The sequence below is a fragment of the Exophiala xenobiotica genome, assembly GCF_000835505.1.
Source record: "Exophiala xenobiotica strain CBS 118157 unplaced genomic scaffold supercont1.2, whole genome shotgun sequence".
NCBI lineage: Eukaryota > Fungi > Ascomycota > Eurotiomycetes > Chaetothyriales > Herpotrichiellaceae > Exophiala > Exophiala xenobiotica.
The window spans coordinates 3533206-3550150 of record NW_013562493.1 but is presented as its reverse complement, the minus strand read 5'-3'; the positions used below and the strand labels follow the sequence as shown (position 1 = coordinate 3550150).

The window sequence follows — 16945 nt, the reverse complement described above, 5'->3', positions numbered from 1 at the left end:
TTATCTGGACAATAGGGAGATTGGTGGTGAGTAGATAGGCGAGGCACGCGAGGCTAGTCTAGAGTTTACACGTGATGTATCCGCCTCGTCTCCTTACACGAATCAGATGCGCCCCTCGGGCCGGAACCGGGAATAACGACTCTGATATGCCTAGGTTAGTGCTAAGATATACAGAGCTAGATAGACAGAAAGTCTTATCTTGAACACGCTCTTCGACAGACCATGATTGCGGGCAGCTACTGATACGCCTAGGTACTGCTCCCCATTTCTTGCCACTTCCCCATCTGGATGGCAACGAGTCTGGTCTGCGCCGCAAGGGTGGACACGAGCCAGGATCGCGTCTACATCTTGAGCAGGCGTTTCATTGTGCGGCCAGACGCAGTTGGTTGGCTTTCGGTCACAATCGTTCGATGAAAGTTGCCAGCGATCGCGGCGACTGAAGCCATGGTATGCGTAACGGGCAAACGAAGGGAGTCGTCATCGGCTATTGAATGGATTGTGGCGAGGGGAAACCTTCAACAGGACCTCAATCACTTTGACGATGGCCCGGAGCAGGTTGCCCGTGACGAGAAAATGAAGGCGTTTGTTGAATCGAAGAGGAATACCTTTCCTGACCTCGTACTGTTGGTAAATCACAGCATCCACAAGCATGATAAATGGGGATAGAGACCTCAAGTCTCTGCAGACATTCTGTCCTATGCCACTCATGACGAATCTATGTCTCCCAGGCTTCAGGTCTATCTATGTGAAGGATTGTACCTCTTGGCGATTGCGGCTTCTACAGGTAGAAGCCCTTTTTTCTGTATATTTGCACAACACCACCAAGACGACGACATTACGGAATCTCACCCCAGGCACACCAAGATACTTGAAAAGGAGACGTGGTGCTTGAGCCGCAAGTCTTGGTGACTGCAGGTGTCGACCACCAACTGCGGATCACCTTCGACCTCTGGATCACCCTCTGGCTTATTTATGCCACCGTTGCGACAGGCTTCGTCTGTGGTTGGGAGTAATCCGGCTCTTTGCCCAGTAGCCAGGCCATACCCTCGATCTGCTCCACTCTAAACTTCTCGCTGGCTTTTAAGAACGGGAAGACCGCCCAATGAGTATGCGGCAGACCAGGATAGAGATAAAACTTGGTCTTGATACCATTCTCTTCGCGCAGGACACGTTCGTAGATGAGAGCATCGTCGCGTAGCGGATCCATACCGGCAATCTGAAATAATGCAGGCGGTAGGTCTTTGTGTCCTTGGGGGTGGTTGAAAGAGGCATAGAATACACCATCGTCCTCATCTGGGGCATAAGCGGCCATAAACATATCAATCGCGGCGACAGGTAGGATTACTGCCTCGCTGTTCTGCTCGTAGGATAGAAACCATTCCTTATACTCTTCCGGAACCTTCGAGGGCGGCAGTAGCGTCGGAATCGCGAGGTACTGGCCGGTCAGAGGAGGAGAAAGTTTCTCGTCGCGGGCCAGATGGGCGAGAACAGCCGCGATGTTTCCACCAGCTGAGGTTCCGCCTACAACGAAACCTAGCGATGGATCTGCGCCCCAGGATGTCGCGTTCGCGGCAGCCCATTGCAGAGCGTTCCATGCGTCCTTGGGGGCGTAGGGAAATTTGAACTCTGGCGCTAGTCTGTAGGTAGCCGCGATACATGTGGCACCGAACGCCAGGACGAAGTTACGCGCTGTTTGCTCTTCGCCTTCTGGCTCCCCAATACAGAAGCCTCCGCCATGAAAGAGTACGATTAGGGGACTGCCCCCGGACGGCAGGCTGGTTGGCTGATAAAGTTTCGCACGAAGCTGGCTGCCGTCCTCGGTAGTGTACTGTAATTCGGTTTGCTTGACTCCAGCCGGTGGTGCACCTAAGGCTTTTCGGGCGGCTTCACTCCGCTGGAGAGCAAACATCTTGAAGGCGGCAATGTCGCTGTAGTTGACTGGCGGCAGATTTGCCTTTGCCAGAAACTATGAAGCCTTTGTGAGATCAGAACTCAAGGCCTGAAGATCTTGCGGACGGACCTCTTGGAGCTCGGGGTCAATATTGGCCGTAGCCAGAATCGACTCTCTATCTGTATACGACATGTTTCTCGGGCAGTCCACCGATGGTGAGTGATTTGACCGTAGTGACAGTGAAATTTGTTCAATGTATCTTGCCTGCTGTTGTCGTTTCGCCTATAGCAAGAGGGATATGTGTTGAGATCAGAAGAAGGCTGAAGGGGCTTCGACCGTGGGACTATTTGAGGCGGGTCGACGGGCACCGTAATGAATTGTGACCTCTGACTTGCTAGGACCCTCGTACTAGAATCACCTCCTAGCGTTTGATGCCGGGGGCTCGACCTCTCTATACCTACCCCACCTATGTACGCAGGGGTCATTCTGTGGTGAGTACCTCCCCACTACTCGCTCCACCTATTTGATAATACAGTACATCGTTCGGCCTGCCGTGCGATGTAAGGGGCCGAGATACCGGACATAAAGGCTACAGTGACTCTTACCTTGCATATCCTGTATACATTAGAAGGCCCTCGCCGAGTGAGGAGTAATTAAGGAGAGGCCAAATTCCTTAGGTCTTTCTAATTTTGACTGTGGTTTCGAGTTGAATTTAAACCAAGTGGCGAAGACAAGAATCACAATGCCTTCATCCGCATATACCAATAAGCCGGTTGATGTTTCGGTCAAGCCGGACACGACCACGCTTAGAGATAAGAGTGTGATCATTACGGGAGGTGAGGGAGCCCTAGTATTATGGTGTAGTAAGCGCACGCGTGCGCCAGGAACGGGACTGATCCAGTATTGAGCATAGGTGCGAGCGGTTTCGGCGAGAATCATGCGCGCGCGTTTGTCGCGGCAGGGTGAGTGACAATCTCGAAGAGCGTGTTCAGGTGGGACTGAGTGCGTGCCTCATGCAGAGCGTTTGTGACCATCGGCGACATCAATGAGGACAGGGGCCGGAGCCTGGCGGCCGAACTAGGACTGTGTGTGCTCGATGCCGCACTATGGTGCCATGGGGAAATGGTGTGATGCGACAGGCCCGCGTGTACTGAACGTTCGGAGGGAGGGATGGCGTGCCAGAACGAATTGCCCATTTTTGGGTTTGGGTGTATGTACAGAAACCGTCTTTGTGGTTCTCAAGTCGATGTCGTTGTTCGAATGGCACCCTCCCTCCCCTCTTTGGCATTACACCGGTCTGGATGCACACTTGCCAATCCCCCCAGTCGCACCATAGTTGAGGTCAAAGTTGCTGACTGCAAGTCGCTAGCAAGGCGCAATTCATCAAGATTGATGCAAACTCCTGGGAAGACCAGGTGCAATTGTTCAAGCAGGCCGTGGCCAAGTCGCCTGCAAAGAGCGTCGATATCGTCATCATCAACGCAGGTGTCGCCGGTCCAGATGAGATCTTTGCCTTGGAAGGTCTGTTGCACGTCTCATCTCGTCCGTTGACACTATGTTCCCAGGCATGGCCCCTTCTTGGCTGACCATAAGCACCACAGATCCTGCTTCCGAGCCCATCAAGCCAACTCTGTCGATGCTGAACCTGAACCTCATCGCTTCCATCTACACGTTCAAACTGGCCCAACATTATGTCCGTCTCCACCCAGAGGGACCCGGTCGAGATCGGTGCATCATTATCAAGGGCAGCGTCGCCGCCCACCTTGACCAACCTGGCTCTTTCCTGTATCAGACATCCAAGTTTGGGCTCAGAGGTCTCATGACGTGTGCGAGGCGAACGTCGTGGCAGGAGGGTATCAGAGTGAATAGTATCGGCCCGTGGTAAGACGCCATCACGATAGGTGGATATGTGGAGCTGACGATACATTCCTCGCAAGGTATACCAAGACCTCGCTCATGAAGCCTCATATTGTCGACATCTTGATCTCCAAGGGCATCAAATTCGCAGACATCGCTGATTGTACGATGGCCGTGCTGAGAGTCGCCTGTGACCCAAACATCAACGGTATGAACATGACACGAAAATCAAGGAGAGACATCACTGATTAAGTTGACACAGGTCGATATTTGACGATTCTGCCCCGTTCGATGGTGCCCAACGGCTACATTGATACACAGCTAGATGACTTTGAAGACGAGCCTTGGAAAAGTATGCAAAAGGCCATGTTGGACGCTTCGATACGTGCGCAGCCTGGCTCGTAAAGCGACCCGTGCCTCAGATGTTGCCGTTGTGGTTTCATGTCCTTGAGAAGTGAGGATGTGCCTTGGAGAGGAAAAAGGGCGCTGCAAGCTACCCATGAATGTCTGATCATCTTACAGATCCGCACTTCTTGTTCCTTTTTCGTCATTCCCCAGCAAGGTTGGGAGTGACTTTTGAATTGCGGCGCCACCGTGCGCAATACAGTTGATCTCCTCCACAATTCGCTTCTGACTCCACTGCCTGTCCCACCAGCCTATGCATCGCCCGAGTCTTGGAAAGAAAGTCCAAGTCCAAGTCAAAGTCAGAAGAATAGCCGGTTTGCATTCCCTTCGATGGGATGCTGTCTTGATCGGGACTCGGCAAAGATATCAAATCGGCTCGTGTTTGTAATAATCCATGACAACAGTCGGCTGTCCACAACACGTTCTACTCATATATAGATGAGGCGGCGTTCCCTCTTCGACAGCTTCAGCCAGCGCCAGACTAATGGTTAAATAAATGTGACTTTGGTGTTGGTCTCGTCGCGTCGGGTTCTCTCGACTGCTAGCGATAACATCTCGCTCAGTGTCTGCTTTGGAGAGTCAACGGCTAAGGCGCTACTTCGCTGTGTGCAGTGCCCAAAATACATGCATCCATAAGGTGAAAGCTCAATGTTCTATGGACCCAGGAGGTTGGGATGAACCAATAAATCGCAACGGATATCGCAGTCACGTGAGTCCAGTCACGTGATCTATGAAGTTTTGTTGGTCTCTTGGCACTTGCTCATCATCACCTCGGCTTCGTGTCTTGTGTTGCAATAGTCAGGTTACACGAGACGATCACGTTGACATCAATTTGGATAATCCTACTGAAAGCGAGCGGGACATTTCCTTCATCCCAGTCGAAAGTTGTGTGCAAAGTGGAATTTAGGATCTCTGGGATCTTGAACTGCCCTCACAAGAATACGGACGCCTGGAATTTTGATGGCTACTCCTGACATCCAGCATGAGAAACCTGAGAATGAGGCTCCTACCATTCAAAATATCAATCAGCTACTCGCAAAACGCCGACGTAAGTCTCACCCAAAGGCGTGTTACCCATGCCGTTGCCGGAAAATACGTTGTGATCACATGGCCCCTTGTGGCAATTGCCTCAAGCATGAGCAACCCGAGCTCTGCGTGTATCTAGACCAGAACGGTCAAGTGCGTAGGAAACAAGCTTCTGCTCCTCCCAGAGCATCGAATGCGTTGACCGAAGATCGAGTAGCTGCGCTTGCGGATCTCGAAGGTAGAATGCAGACAATCGCCGAGGAGGTAGTCAGACGCCTTGGTTCTCTTGGTGGTGGAAGCCTTCAAGAATCTGCGAAGCAGCTGCAGACAGACCAAGGTAGTGCCATTGGCACGGGCTCACCTCCGGAGGCACCACAGTATCAGCAAATGTCACCAGGTCATGCGACACCAGCGACTGTTGCTGCAGATGTTGTTGGTGCATCCGTACACATTGGTGCCGAGTCACTAGCCTCGATACTTGTTGACACCTTCAAATCTGTTCGTCCTATGGCAGCTTCTCCACAATCAGGCGACGGGATTGGTCTGTCCCGACGGTCGGCACACGAGACCATGAAGCTGCTATACATGACCGATACAGGCTCTACACACCCTTTTACAAGTCTTTGGAAGCCAGGAGCTACAGTGGAAGACATCTGCCTTGCCCTGCCAGACAATGAAACCTTCGAGCAGTATGTCGCTTCTATCGTCTCACGATATACTTCAAGCTACTAAACCCTTTGCTCAGATGCTTGGCTTCCTGGAAATCAGTCAACCTTATCTCCCCGTCCGTTCCCTTGCCCGAGTTTGCGGAGGACGCCAGGGTCTTTTGGAGTGAACGCTCTAATGGTGAGAAGAGAGAAAGTGATCTTCGGTCTACTTCGTGGCTCGCACTTCTCTTTTGTGTTCTCGCTGGCGGATGCTCGTACAGCAGTGTCCATCGGACCGATAACGACCTGAACTCCAGAGTCTTTGGTATGCCTCCATTAAGCATGTTCATACGTTCCGTATCGTGTTGACTCGAAGACTTGCATTCGTAGTCTGCTGCGCCGCCGAGCTTCTACGGCTCGACAACTATCTTCTTCAACCAACGATCGATAATGTGCGAGCGTTGGCCGGACTGGCGGCCACTCTACGCGTACAGGCCAATCCCGCTGCATCATGGTCATTGCTAGGTACTTACGCCGCTACCTATCCAGCTTTACCGACACAAATACTGATCATGATCTAAAGGAATGGCCATCCGTGCAGCGCAATCCCTAGGCATACACTGCGTGCCGCCACCAACCAAGAATTCCACCGCCATCGAGCGACAGTCTTGGATGTTGTGGTACGAGACAGACCCTGCTCATTGCGTCGATCTTATTCTTCCCTCATAGGACTAGACCCACTGACCCCGTATCTTAGGCAAGGCCTCGTATGGCAGGATACCACACTTTCGCTGTGCTACGATCGGCACCTAGCTGCTTTCGTAGATGGCTCTGTGAAGCGAATCCCGCGGCCCCCTAGCCCAAAAGGATACCCCTATCTGGAGAGCTGTTATGGACTGTCGATGATAATGAACGACATATACCACGAATGGGCACATTCTAGGCGCGCCTTCTTGCGCACTCTCCCAGCAATACGCTTCCAAGTTGCGGCGGAGCAAATCCTTCTATGGGAAGCCTCTGCTGAAGAATACTTGCGGAACCGTGCCAGCTGCAAAGACGACGGCCAGCGTCTGCTTCACGATGTGTTTCAGATCTTTGTCAACTTCTTCATTTTTCAGCTCCATCGCCATCACCTGGCTACTCCATCGTTGTTCGCGGATGGACTACGATCTACATCTCCTTTGCCGCTAACGACATGGGAAACCCAGGGAGCTACTGCCAGTGAGGCCCAGAATTTACTGTGTATGGATCGTTGTGAGACAATCCTTCGCCGTTTCATGTCTCTACGGAGGGCGCATCATCAAGCCAGTCGCCTGTGGATCCTTATGCATATCTGTCTTGGATGCGCGTTTTACCTCGCCAGCCAACTGAAGAAGAACTTGAATAGTGCCAGAGATCAAGAAGCCGAACCCTCGGAGCACTATACTAGTGAGAATCAGGCTCGTCACCGGCTTTTACGTGATTTGGCCGAGGATTTTGAGCAGAGTCTCCCTTACACGATGCATCCGCACCATCTGGACTTTCTGAACGCGCTCAAGCACATCATAGAAATATGATCTAAAACCAAGTTGGATGGCACAGTGGTCCAGTTTAGCAGCAGTACTCCTCAGTTGACAGCTACCAACAGCCTACACAGCCTGAAATACCAAGCTGTATCCCTACGAGTCGCTAGTTCGGCCTTTCACTCGATCAGATCATCGTGACCCTCATCATCAGTGTAACTATCCCAAACGTCTGAAAGAGTCAGCATCCTCGTCACTACTGTTACTAACTCCGGGGTCATCTCTTTCCCATTCATGAAGCCGTCGCAGAGTCTCATCCGCTGCCAGATCCTTTGGAACTTGGGCGCGATTCAACCGCCGGACAGAAACACTGGGCTCGTTACTTATGATGGCGTGGAAAGAGTCCGGAACACTCAAATTCTCTGGCTCCAGTCGCTCTGCCCTTCCCCTGTTGGGCTTCCACGTAATGGCCTTGACAAAGTATTCGTTAATACCAGGCTTCGTTTCGTCTCGCAACCACCGTCTTCCCTGCCAGGTTGAACTTCCACTCCACAGATCCTCTTTGCATTCCTCCTTTCTGGCAGACATGGTCATTCCGTCCTTTCTCACAAAAGGCCATTTTTCTATCATTTGATCGGCGATGCACTCAATTTGATTCCTCTTCCTCTGCAGACTCTCGAGTTCCAGACAGATTTCATGAAGAGTGGCAGGGAAGCGACAAGTGTCGACCCAGTAAGCGCCAATGTGAAGACGATCATCCTCCTCCCAACCGTACCAGTCATGATGGCGTATAGTCACGGTGAGCCTGTGTGGAAAGAAATAGGTCAAGTTTAGGATCTGGCTGAGGAGCTCACAACCATCCTCAAGAGCGCAGAGCTGCGCAAAGACTCTGACATGGGGGATTTCGACCTCGCCATGTGCCGTGAAGAGCCGGTCGAGGACTCTCTGGAATCCTGGGGTAGTATTCGGTTCCTTAGGCCGACGCCCTGGCCAAGCTAGATAGAACGTGTGAACGGCAGACATCCAAGGTCGGAACCAATTTTCGGCGTAGGCGCGCTGACACGTCTGGAGAATAGACGTATCGGCGACAAGATATGCGCTATACTCGGGTCTCACGTAGGAGGAGTCTTTGTCCCAGGCTTTGGGCGAATTGTAACAGGATAGAGTGAAGGCCAGGATCCGGTCGCGAATCTCGCCAGGAATCTTGCCATTGAAAAGAGGAGACTCTCGTTGCTCGCTGCGAGGAAGTTGGAACGTGGTGACGTGGTCCATCGTGCTGTGTTGTCAGGCTGGTTTGAGGAAGCGGGAGTTGAGTAAGTCTGAGGCACCTTAATATTTCAGAATGCAACTTTCACTGAGAAGTTATGGTTTGATAGGTCGCGACGATGTCTCGATATCAATGGATTTGGCGTCAGCAGGCAGGAGCAGCGGCTAACCTCATTTGACTCCATCCATCTCGGTTACACCATATTCAATGATTGTTTGGTTGCAGGTCTGCGTGACAACACAGGACGGAGGCTGTCACGCCCATCTTCATTGTCAAATATTATATACGAGTATGTGTTGTCAAGGAAGAAGAACCTCAAGCTACATACGTGGCAGCGTACAATTACTTGGCATCCGACAGGCTCGTCCAACATTTGGTGCGGTGCCACTCTTCTCGAACGATTCCTTCCACCGTCAGGTATTGTGGTCAAACCTAGTCTGTCCAGTCTTCATATCTAGGAATCTCCATTGCTCGCCAGTGCTCCTGTAGTTGAGGGGGTTTGATCTATGTTGGCGTAGCAGACGTTCGGTGTCGCCAATCCTGGCTGCTCATTGAACACTAGCGCACATTTTATCCTTCAGTCCGTGTTCTGCGTGTCTAGACAGCTGGTCCCGATGTCCAGCTCGGATCTCGTAGCTTCTTGATGTCGCTCGAGTGCCAAGTCATGGGTTTTTGTCGACCTCCTTCCTCAAAGTCGCCTGATGGAGGATCCTTAAGGATCCCTTGTGCCTAAGCCAGTTGGACTGACTTTCAAAGGTCGAAACCTTTCATTCATGGCCGGCTGCATGATGCGATGTCACATGGTTCATGTCCCCAGTACCGGCACGTATTTGAGCGCCGCAGGGGCAGCGCGCGCCAATGTGGTCACTCAGCCACATCGGATTGTCTGGACTTTTGTCGCGGACGTTCTGCCAATCCAATGTTGATGCTTCGGCGAACTCAGGTTTCCCTATGCCTTACGGCGGCAACTCTGCTGCTGTGGAGTTTTCCTTGCGCGTTGTTTCCATCAGCTCGACCGGACGCGTCGCCTGCGGGCTCAACTCGACGGGTACAGGTGATTGTGTAGCGTAAGGAGGTGTAGCATAATATGCAGCGGGGTTCGTAGGATCGGGTGCAAACTGCTTTGCATAGGCAGTTTGATCGATCGGTGTCTGACCAGGAGCCATCATCTGATAGCCATTTGGTGAACCCCACGGACCTACTCCTGGCTTTGCTTGCGGCGTGCGCTGCTTCCTCCGCCGGCGCAGCAGGAAGAATATGATACCAGCAATGGCGGCGATAGCAACGACACCTACACCGGCACCTATGCCAGCCTGTGCACCGGTTGAGAGGCCGCTACTACCACTGGATTCCGAAGATGTCGAGCTAGGCAAGGTACCCGTGCTTGTTGGTTCTGCGGGCAAGGTTGATGAAGCTGTCGCCGTAAAGGATGAACTGCTGGCACTGTACTGCGATTGCAGATCCGCAGGTGAGGGGGCTTTGACCACTATCTTGGTAGGGTTCTCACACCGCAAATCGCCGTTGGAAGTGAGTCCACAGCAATGCCAAACGCCCGACGTTTTGTTGTAGACGATGTCTTGCACCTTTAGCGATGAACAGGCGTTATGGCACACGTCTCTGTCTTCGAAATTGCGGTCCGTACACATTCCAATATAGTAGCCAGTGCCGTTGGGAGGGGGACTGAGTGACTGACAGATGCCGTTTGCAAGGCATACGCCGGTGTGTCCGCAACAGCGGGAATTCCCGCTAACAGATTCGGTACCAGGACAGATGTAAGGGCTAGAGACTTCGTAGAGTTGCGAGCCAGAGCTCGTGGTCTTGTTACCATAGCAGCGATCGTCTGACATTGCTGCATGGGTGTGCTTGAACTTCGATTGTCTAGGCAGTCGTGAGATTTCGGGAAATTATGCCGTGTAAAGAGCAGAAGCAAGAGCGGAAGTGGTTCGAGTCGCGCGTGACTGTCGTGCATGCGGTTCGCGAGGAACGAAAGCGAAGTTGCCCATATATGCCGAAAAAAGGTCTCGGGAACAAAAGTCTGAGAGATGAAGACCAGGTCGGACGACGGTACATATTATGCGTAGATCATCGCAAAGTGGCTCTCCACAGGGCTCAGCACTTTGAGCCTCTTCTTCTCGTACTCCCTTCTTCCCAGCTCTGTGGGCCTCATTGGCGCAGGCCGTGATGCTGTTTCAATTTCGAAGGTCGGTGCCAGCCATGTGCGCGGCATGCACAGCCTGTCCTTGCAGATCAGGACCAGCACAAGCGAACAATTGTTGATGGCAATGATTCGTAGCCTGGCGGCCTAGCCGACGATACTCCAGATCTCTTCGTCTGAGTGGACATTCTTGGGCGCCTGAAACCGAGTCGTCCCCTCGAACTAGACTAGTATCAGTCTACTGTACGAGGAGCGGAATCATAGCGTATGAGGCATTCATTGTTGACTTGCAGCTGTGGAGTCTGTCCACAAGACTTACCAAGTCAGTGGTCAGTGTGCCATCGAGGCACAGCCCATGATGGCCCCTAAACATTGGTTAATTTTGTACCGTTTCAGCATTCCCCATTCGAGCCCATTTTCCATGCGCAGCCGTCACAAGGGATGGCCGTATGCGTTAGGGTTGCAGGAGAGAATTCTCAGCCGCAACGAACACTCAATGGCATACCTTTACAGCTGAAAAGGGTAACGACCTCTTGAACACACTCCGCGGTCTCAGCTTTGCTTGACTGCCGCCGTCAAGAACGAAGGAGCAGAATCACAGAAGAGAAGGGCAGCTGTTCAGGCTTTTGGGCAGCAATATTATTAAAGCAGCGCTGCCATTCATGGCAGAAATCTCATCTCGGGCGCTCAGTTGACGCCGCTTTTTGGTCATGTTTTTGGCCTGCAGAATGAAAGCTAGGTTACTGTGTACCGTTTCTTCGTTCCTCTCGACCACCTCTTCTTACCAACGACTTGACCACGGCCATCAAAGAAATTTATTGCTGTTCATTAGGATCAATCTGGTACAATTCAATGGCAGGGAAGCCAGATTTGACCTGACCCTCTTCCGGCGCTCCCAGAGCTGTGGACTGCCCTTCTTTCTTCCAGCCTGGGATAAGTTGTACTGACTGTCGCTACACGAGCAATATTAGTATGTTTACCCGCGTGCGACAGTGTCCCGAGTATCGGCCACGATCAATGCCACTTTGGCGAACTGGGAAGCCGGATAACAATCAGCGAGCCCCTGGATCAGACCTGACAGCTGTCACCTTTTGGTGCCTAGCTCGGCACGCCTTTTTCTCTGCCTGAAGAATCTCACGTCCGGAAGATGGCTGCTGTCAGTTCCTGGTGATAGAGTCTCAAGCGATTTAGTCTGACTGCATTGGGATCATCCCTGTGTCTGGCAGCTTCGACATGGTATCAGTCATAAGGTAGAATCTGCCGCGCAAGAATGCTTCCCTGTGTCTCTCTACCATTGCTCGAAGGCATCTGCGGCATGTCTCGTTGAATATACACATTTTGTGGCCATTGACTTGATCACAGATTTAACACGCCAACCATGCAAAACCACATATCCTCACTGGACGGACTCCGCGGTATAGCCTGCTTTCTCGTCTACAATTTCCATTGGGCATTTGAGAATGGCTACGGCAACCGGACTGAAGGAATGGCGTCCACCGTCAACCTGTGGTGGGAGCAACCGTGGATCAGCTGGATGTACGCCGGCAAGTCAATGGTCTACGTCTTCTTCGTCATCTCCGGCTATGTCTTATCATACAAGCCATTGACGCAGATACACCAAAACCACGGTGCGACCGCGGCAACATGCTACCCGACGCTGGCATCATCGGTATTCCGACGCGGCATCCGACTCTTCCTGCCTACCATGATCGATACGCTTGTCACTGCGCTCCTAATACGAACCTCAATCTTCGAGATGTCTATCCGAACATTCTTGGACACGAAGATGAAGAAGTCGTATCTAGACATTTGGATGGGCCCGAAAAGACCAGAGGACACCATTTGGCAGGAGCTGCGCGTAGCCATCATAACATGCTGGGGATACATAGACAGCGCAGTGATACCGTGGAGCGAAAGAGAGATCGACGTCCGAAAATACGACGACGTTCACTGGACCATCCCAGTCGAGTTCAAATGCAGCATGATGTTGTTCATACTTTTGATCAGCACGGCACACATCCGTACACGAGCTCGGCTTTTCATCCACTGCTTGGCATGCGTGTATGCGTTTACGAACGGTCGTCAGGCTCTCTTCTGCTTTTTCGCCGGTATGGTTCTGGCCGAGACAGATGTCATGGCAAGGATAGCTGGCGCAGTACCCCCGCCTGCAAAAGACTATCTCCTCAATGCCCGGGATCTTGAGGCTGCAAGCCGCGAAAGCAAGGAGTTCGAGAAGGGGTATTTGCGCAGAACGATGAAAAAGCCTCGCTGGCAGAGACCTGGCCGGGCCCTTCTCTGTTTGCGGCCGACTGCATCACTGGCCCGGACGATCACCCTCGTCTTCGGAATCTACCTCAATGTGGCGTCTTTGAAACCTCAAGCAGAACCATCGATGGGTTATTCGACCGTAGTCGACAAAGTTGTGGCATCAATCTGCGGAAACAGTGACCCCGTTGAGGCCACCAGGAGTATCGGCGCAGTGCTGGTCACTTGGACGGTAGCCAACAGCACTGATACTTGCATCGGCTTCCTCTTTTCCAACAGGGTTGCTCAATGGCTAGGCAAAATCTCATTCGGAATCTACCTTACACATTTGGACGTTATTCGGATTCTCGGGCTCAGCCTGGTCCCCATCTTCTATCGAGTCGGAGCTGGAGTTGACATTCTTCCAAATCCATACATATGGCATGAAGGTGGCGGGCTATCGGAGTGGCAGATTTTCAAAGTTGTGATCTTGGGGTGGCTCACCTGTCTGCCCTTTGTCCTGATATGCGGGTACCTGTTTTGGTATCATGTTGATCAGAGAGTCGTGAGATTCTCAAAATACGTTGAGGAGAGATTGAAGATGCCCAAAGCGTCGAGGAAAGGGTGACGGAGTTCGATAATGCGAGAAATCAATACTAATAATATATTCGGTAAACGAGGCACGTCGGTACTTCTGCATTCGCTTCTGCTTTCGCTTCTGAGGAAGATACCATGTATCCATCCTGTCCTAGTTTCCTTAATGTGTCTGATGAAAGCTACCAGAATGGCGCCATAATTGCCCTGGCTGACATAATACCAACCGCCGCGGTGAGTTTCCTGTTGCAACTTGTTTTCCTCTCCACCTGCTATCTCACCTCCCCACCAAAGGGAAGAAGAAGGCTCGCATTCGCACGCTTGATCATCTACATCTCGATATATCACGGAGCAGCATTGGCATGTCGTGCTCCACGAAAAGGGACGCCGACACCTGAGAAGAGTCCGAATCCGTCCGCCACTTGCTAGCAACTCCACCTCGCTTCCTTCCGGTCACGAATCCCACCTACTGCCTTCTTCTATGCTGGCACTTGCTGCCTCAAGAGACCCATGCGGACCTTTTTCAACTGCCGGCGGGACTGCTGCAGCGTTTCTTACTTGATACTTGTCACCAGCGCTGTCAGTCAGCGCCTTGGGCCTTCAGAACCGGGTGGAAGGACAACGATGCATTTTCTCCTCTTCTCTCCTCTGCTTGGGATGGCATAGCACCCCTGCTTATGTGCCGCAGCAAGGATTTACCCCACACATATCTGCGTCCATATCCAATACGCTACAAGGTAAGTGCCTACGTTGATCCTTGGACGCAGGGTTCGTCCTCGCTCGCCGTGTTTGGAATTTCCTTAAAAGGACCGGTTTTGCCCACGTACCTCCGTCAGCTCAACTCCCCTCACCTCGACTACTCAGAACAAGCAACATATACATCTCACCAAAAGCAATCAGTACCAATTCAAGGATCAATACCCAATCTAACCTTCAACAATGGCACCTTCCCTGCACCCACTCATTGACAACGGTCTCACCAAAGGAGACCCCAACTTCTCCGGCGGCACCCTCAAATGCCACTGCAAGACCAACCCCGTCGAGGTCAAACTCAAGGGGAATGTACTACACAATCATGCATGCGGCTGTTCCCAGTGTTATAAGCCCGAAGGCGCGCTCTTCTCTATCGTCGGCGTCATCCCCGACGACCAGGTCGAGGTGACCAAGAACGGCGACAAACTGGCTGTCGTGGACGAAAACGCCACGATCTTGCGCTACGCCTGCAAGGACTGCGGGGTGCACCTGTACGGGCCCATCAAGAAGGACCATGCCTTCAAGGGCTTGAGCTTCGTGCACGTCGACCTGTCGGACGACAAGGGCTGGCAGGAGCCCCAGTTCGCCGCGTTTGTGAGCAGCTTGATCGAGCAAGGCTACCCGCCGGAGAAGATGGGCGAGGTGCGGGACAGGCTCAGGGAGATTGGGCTGGAGCCGTATGATGCGCTCTCGCCGGCGCTCATGGATGCCCTGGCGACTTTCAACGCCGAAAAGAGCGGGAAACGCAGCAGATTGTGATCGCAGATTGTGACTGCAGATTGTGATCTGAGGTGACGAGCGAGGAAGGCTGAAAAGCAGGGAGGTGTTGCCTCTGGTTCACTCACGTGGGCGAGCTCCCAAGACGTCACTTATTAAGAATACGTTCATAGTCTGAATCAAAAGTTTATCTCATGAGCAGGCGTCGGTTGTTTCGGGAGCACCGATCATTCAGAAAGATGAACCATGGCAGCCTCAGCGTCTGTATTATAGCTGATGCCACTAAGACTGATGGTTCACGGCGAAGTCAGACAAAGCACGGAAGGTTCAATTGCGCAACAGATGGCATTTCGCCTCTCATTGCCTCGCCGCAAGTTGTGGCCTTCGGTCCTCCTGAGTAGTATGTACAATGCTTTCTTCGCGGACTGCCTACAACGAGTTCTCGTACTCTAATACAGTGTATTCCCACCCTGCCCACTGGTGTTTCCAGGTCTGTAATCCGAACCCTTTGCACCCTTGGCCTGCTGGGCGGTAGGGTAGTCTGTGTGAATCTCCGGGCCACCCGCGGGACCATCGACGCCTGGCATGTAATTCTGCTGTCGGCCACGGTACCCTTTCTCCTTATTCGATTTTAATAGTTGGAGGTATCGATCTGGAGCAAAGCCGGTTAGCAAGAGCCCTCATCGTTATAACACGACTCGGGTTCGGGCTGGTCTGCGTACCTCTGTATTTGCCGCACTTCTCGAGGTGGTTGACGCCCTCGCGGATGTAGCACTTTCCTGTAACGGCGAATCTTGTCAGCCCCTGTCCCTGCATGGCTTTCCGCAGCATGAGAGCTTTTGGATGGCCCTTTCGAGAGCCTCATCTTCCAAACAAGCGCCCCAAACGGTAATCCTCGTTGGTACACCATCTTCGTACCCGCCAATTTCTGTGCTGCTGTCCCTCTGTGCTTCTAAAGGGACACCTTTAGGAATCACACGTACCCATTTCCTCGCCTACTAGTCTTTGCATCATCATCCCTACCCATTGTTCTCGTACAATCGCATCTCGGGCGTCCGTGACCGCTTGGTTGTCGGCGAAATCGACGCCATCGAAAGTAGGCGGGACCTTTGGTTTCTTGGCCAGGAACGCCTCGGACTCAGGTGTAGGCATTGTGAACGAGCCTGGGGGTAGAAGGGTGGAGATCGAGGAGGAAAGTAGTTGTAGTCTGAGGTCTCAGAGGGACGACCGGGCGCAGCTTTTCAACCCCAGAGACCTTCAACGGCTCTCGGTGGTCAATATGAGAATTTGCGTGATGAAGCAAGATACGTGAGAGCGATCGGCCGGAATGAATCGAATATATGCCCTCGATCGCTCTGCTCTGTACCCAAATCCAGCAGCGCAATGAAGCTCTCTCGTTGAAGTCCAAACCAAAGAGCTTCGAGCTAAGGCCGAGTTTGGACTAGTACATCTTGTCCTGCTACTACAGTACTTTTCTCGGTACTCACTTCTCAGTTCTCACTTCTCACTTCTCACTCCCCTCTGACAGATATTGGACAATATTGCGATCTGAAATGTATACCCCTAGCCGTGGTGAGCTCATAACTATTTGCAGCAACAAAGAAAGCCCTTTCGACCGGAAGCGGCACGATTTGCTTTGCTCTTTGCAATCCTGAGCCGATGTTGAACAGCGACTGTCCAATCATTAGCTAAGTCACACCAGGACTTTCATCTCTCCAGCAAGCGCCGCGAAAGACAGCCTCGTTGGCGGCCTCGAGGGCTGTGATCCAGGAGTCGACACCGGAGCGTCTCCCGACTCCCTGATATGCGATCGATCACCGGTCCAACCGACTGCACCCCGAAACCCGTCTGCGATTTTCGACATGGCTTCCTGCGTCGAAGTTGATA

General features: G+C 52.3%; 8 protein-coding genes across 8 annotated transcripts; 4 read left to right on the top strand and 4 right to left on the bottom strand.

Annotated features, from left to right (window-relative positions):
* Positions 1–970: 970 nt before the first annotated feature.
* PV05_03508 (uncharacterized protein) lies at positions 971–2083 on the bottom strand (the record flags this gene model as incomplete). The annotated part of the gene is made up of 2 exons (XM_013464154.1): positions 971–1966; positions 2021–2083. 2 exons carry the CDS (start codon positions 2081–2083, stop codon positions 971–973), a joined length of 1059 nt encoding a protein of 352 aa, XP_013319608.1.
* Positions 2084–2633: 550 nt separating this feature from the next.
* PV05_03507 (uncharacterized protein) lies at positions 2634–4153 on the top strand (the record flags this gene model as incomplete). The annotated part of the gene is made up of 7 exons (XM_013464153.1): positions 2634–2727; positions 2793–2853; positions 2911–2976; positions 3261–3412; positions 3457–3772; positions 3829–3956; positions 4011–4153. 7 exons carry the CDS (start codon positions 2634–2636, stop codon positions 4151–4153), a joined length of 960 nt encoding a protein of 319 aa, XP_013319607.1.
* A 1107-nt stretch (positions 4154–5260) lies between these two features.
* PV05_03506 (uncharacterized protein) lies at positions 5261–7382 on the top strand (the record flags this gene model as incomplete). Its single annotated transcript, XM_013464152.1, has 5 exons — positions 5261–5868; positions 5925–6151; positions 6217–6351; positions 6410–6506; positions 6584–7382. The coding sequence occupies 5 exons, from the start codon at positions 5261–5263 to the stop codon at positions 7380–7382; spliced, it is 1866 nt and encodes a 621-aa protein (XP_013319606.1).
* A 165-nt stretch (positions 7383–7547) lies between these two features.
* On the bottom strand, positions 7548–8600 carry PV05_03505 (uncharacterized protein; the record flags this gene model as incomplete). Its single annotated transcript, XM_013464151.1, has 1 exon — positions 7548–8600. One exon carries the CDS (start codon positions 8598–8600, stop codon positions 7548–7550), a length of 1053 nt encoding a protein of 350 aa, XP_013319605.1.
* Positions 8601–9551: 951 nt separating this feature from the next.
* On the bottom strand, positions 9552–10442 carry PV05_03504 (uncharacterized protein; the record flags this gene model as incomplete). Its single annotated transcript, XM_013464150.1, has 1 exon — positions 9552–10442. The coding sequence occupies one exon, from the start codon at positions 10440–10442 to the stop codon at positions 9552–9554; it is 891 nt and encodes a 296-aa protein (XP_013319604.1).
* A 1085-nt stretch (positions 10443–11527) lies between these two features.
* On the top strand, positions 11528–13676 carry PV05_03503 (uncharacterized protein). Its single transcript, XM_013464149.1, has one exon. The coding sequence runs from the start codon at positions 12129–12131 to the stop codon at positions 13620–13622; it is 1494 nt and encodes a 497-aa protein (XP_013319603.1). The 5' UTR covers positions 11528–12128; the 3' UTR covers positions 13623–13676.
* A 676-nt stretch (positions 13677–14352) lies between these two features.
* On the top strand, positions 14353–15262 carry PV05_03502 (S-(hydroxymethyl)glutathione synthase). Its single transcript, XM_013464148.1, has one exon. The coding sequence runs from the start codon at positions 14528–14530 to the stop codon at positions 15098–15100; it is 573 nt and encodes a 190-aa protein (XP_013319602.1). The 5' UTR covers positions 14353–14527; the 3' UTR covers positions 15101–15262.
* On the bottom strand, positions 15251–16431 carry PV05_03501 (uncharacterized protein). Its single transcript, XM_013464147.1, has 3 exons — positions 16042–16431; positions 15781–15837; positions 15251–15710 (listed from the first exon to the last, which is right to left on the bottom strand). The coding sequence occupies exons 1-3, from the start codon at positions 16208–16210 to the stop codon at positions 15508–15510; spliced, it is 429 nt and encodes a 142-aa protein (XP_013319601.1). The 5' UTR covers positions 16211–16431; the 3' UTR covers positions 15251–15507.
* Positions 16432–16945: the final 514 nt, after the last annotated feature.

Coding starts and splice junctions, on each gene's coding strand:
- PV05_03503 (XM_013464149.1), top strand. CDS start 12,129: ATGCAAAACCACATATCCTCACTGGACGGACTCCGCGGTATAGCCTGC.
- PV05_03502 (XM_013464148.1), top strand. CDS start 14,528: ATGGCACCTTCCCTGCACCCACTCATTGACAACGGTCTCACCAAAGGA.
- PV05_03501 (XM_013464147.1), bottom strand. CDS start 16,210: ATGCCTACACCTGAGTCCGAGGCGTTCCTGGCCAAGAAACCAAAGGTC. Junction 15,838..16,041: donor ACTAGTAGGCGAGGAAATGG/GTACGTGTGATT, acceptor TCGCCGTTACAG/GAAAGTGCTACATCCGCGAG. Junction 15,711..15,780: donor GAAGTGCGGCAAATACAGAG/GTACGCAGACCA, acceptor GCTTTGCTCCAG/ATCGATACCTCCAACTATTA.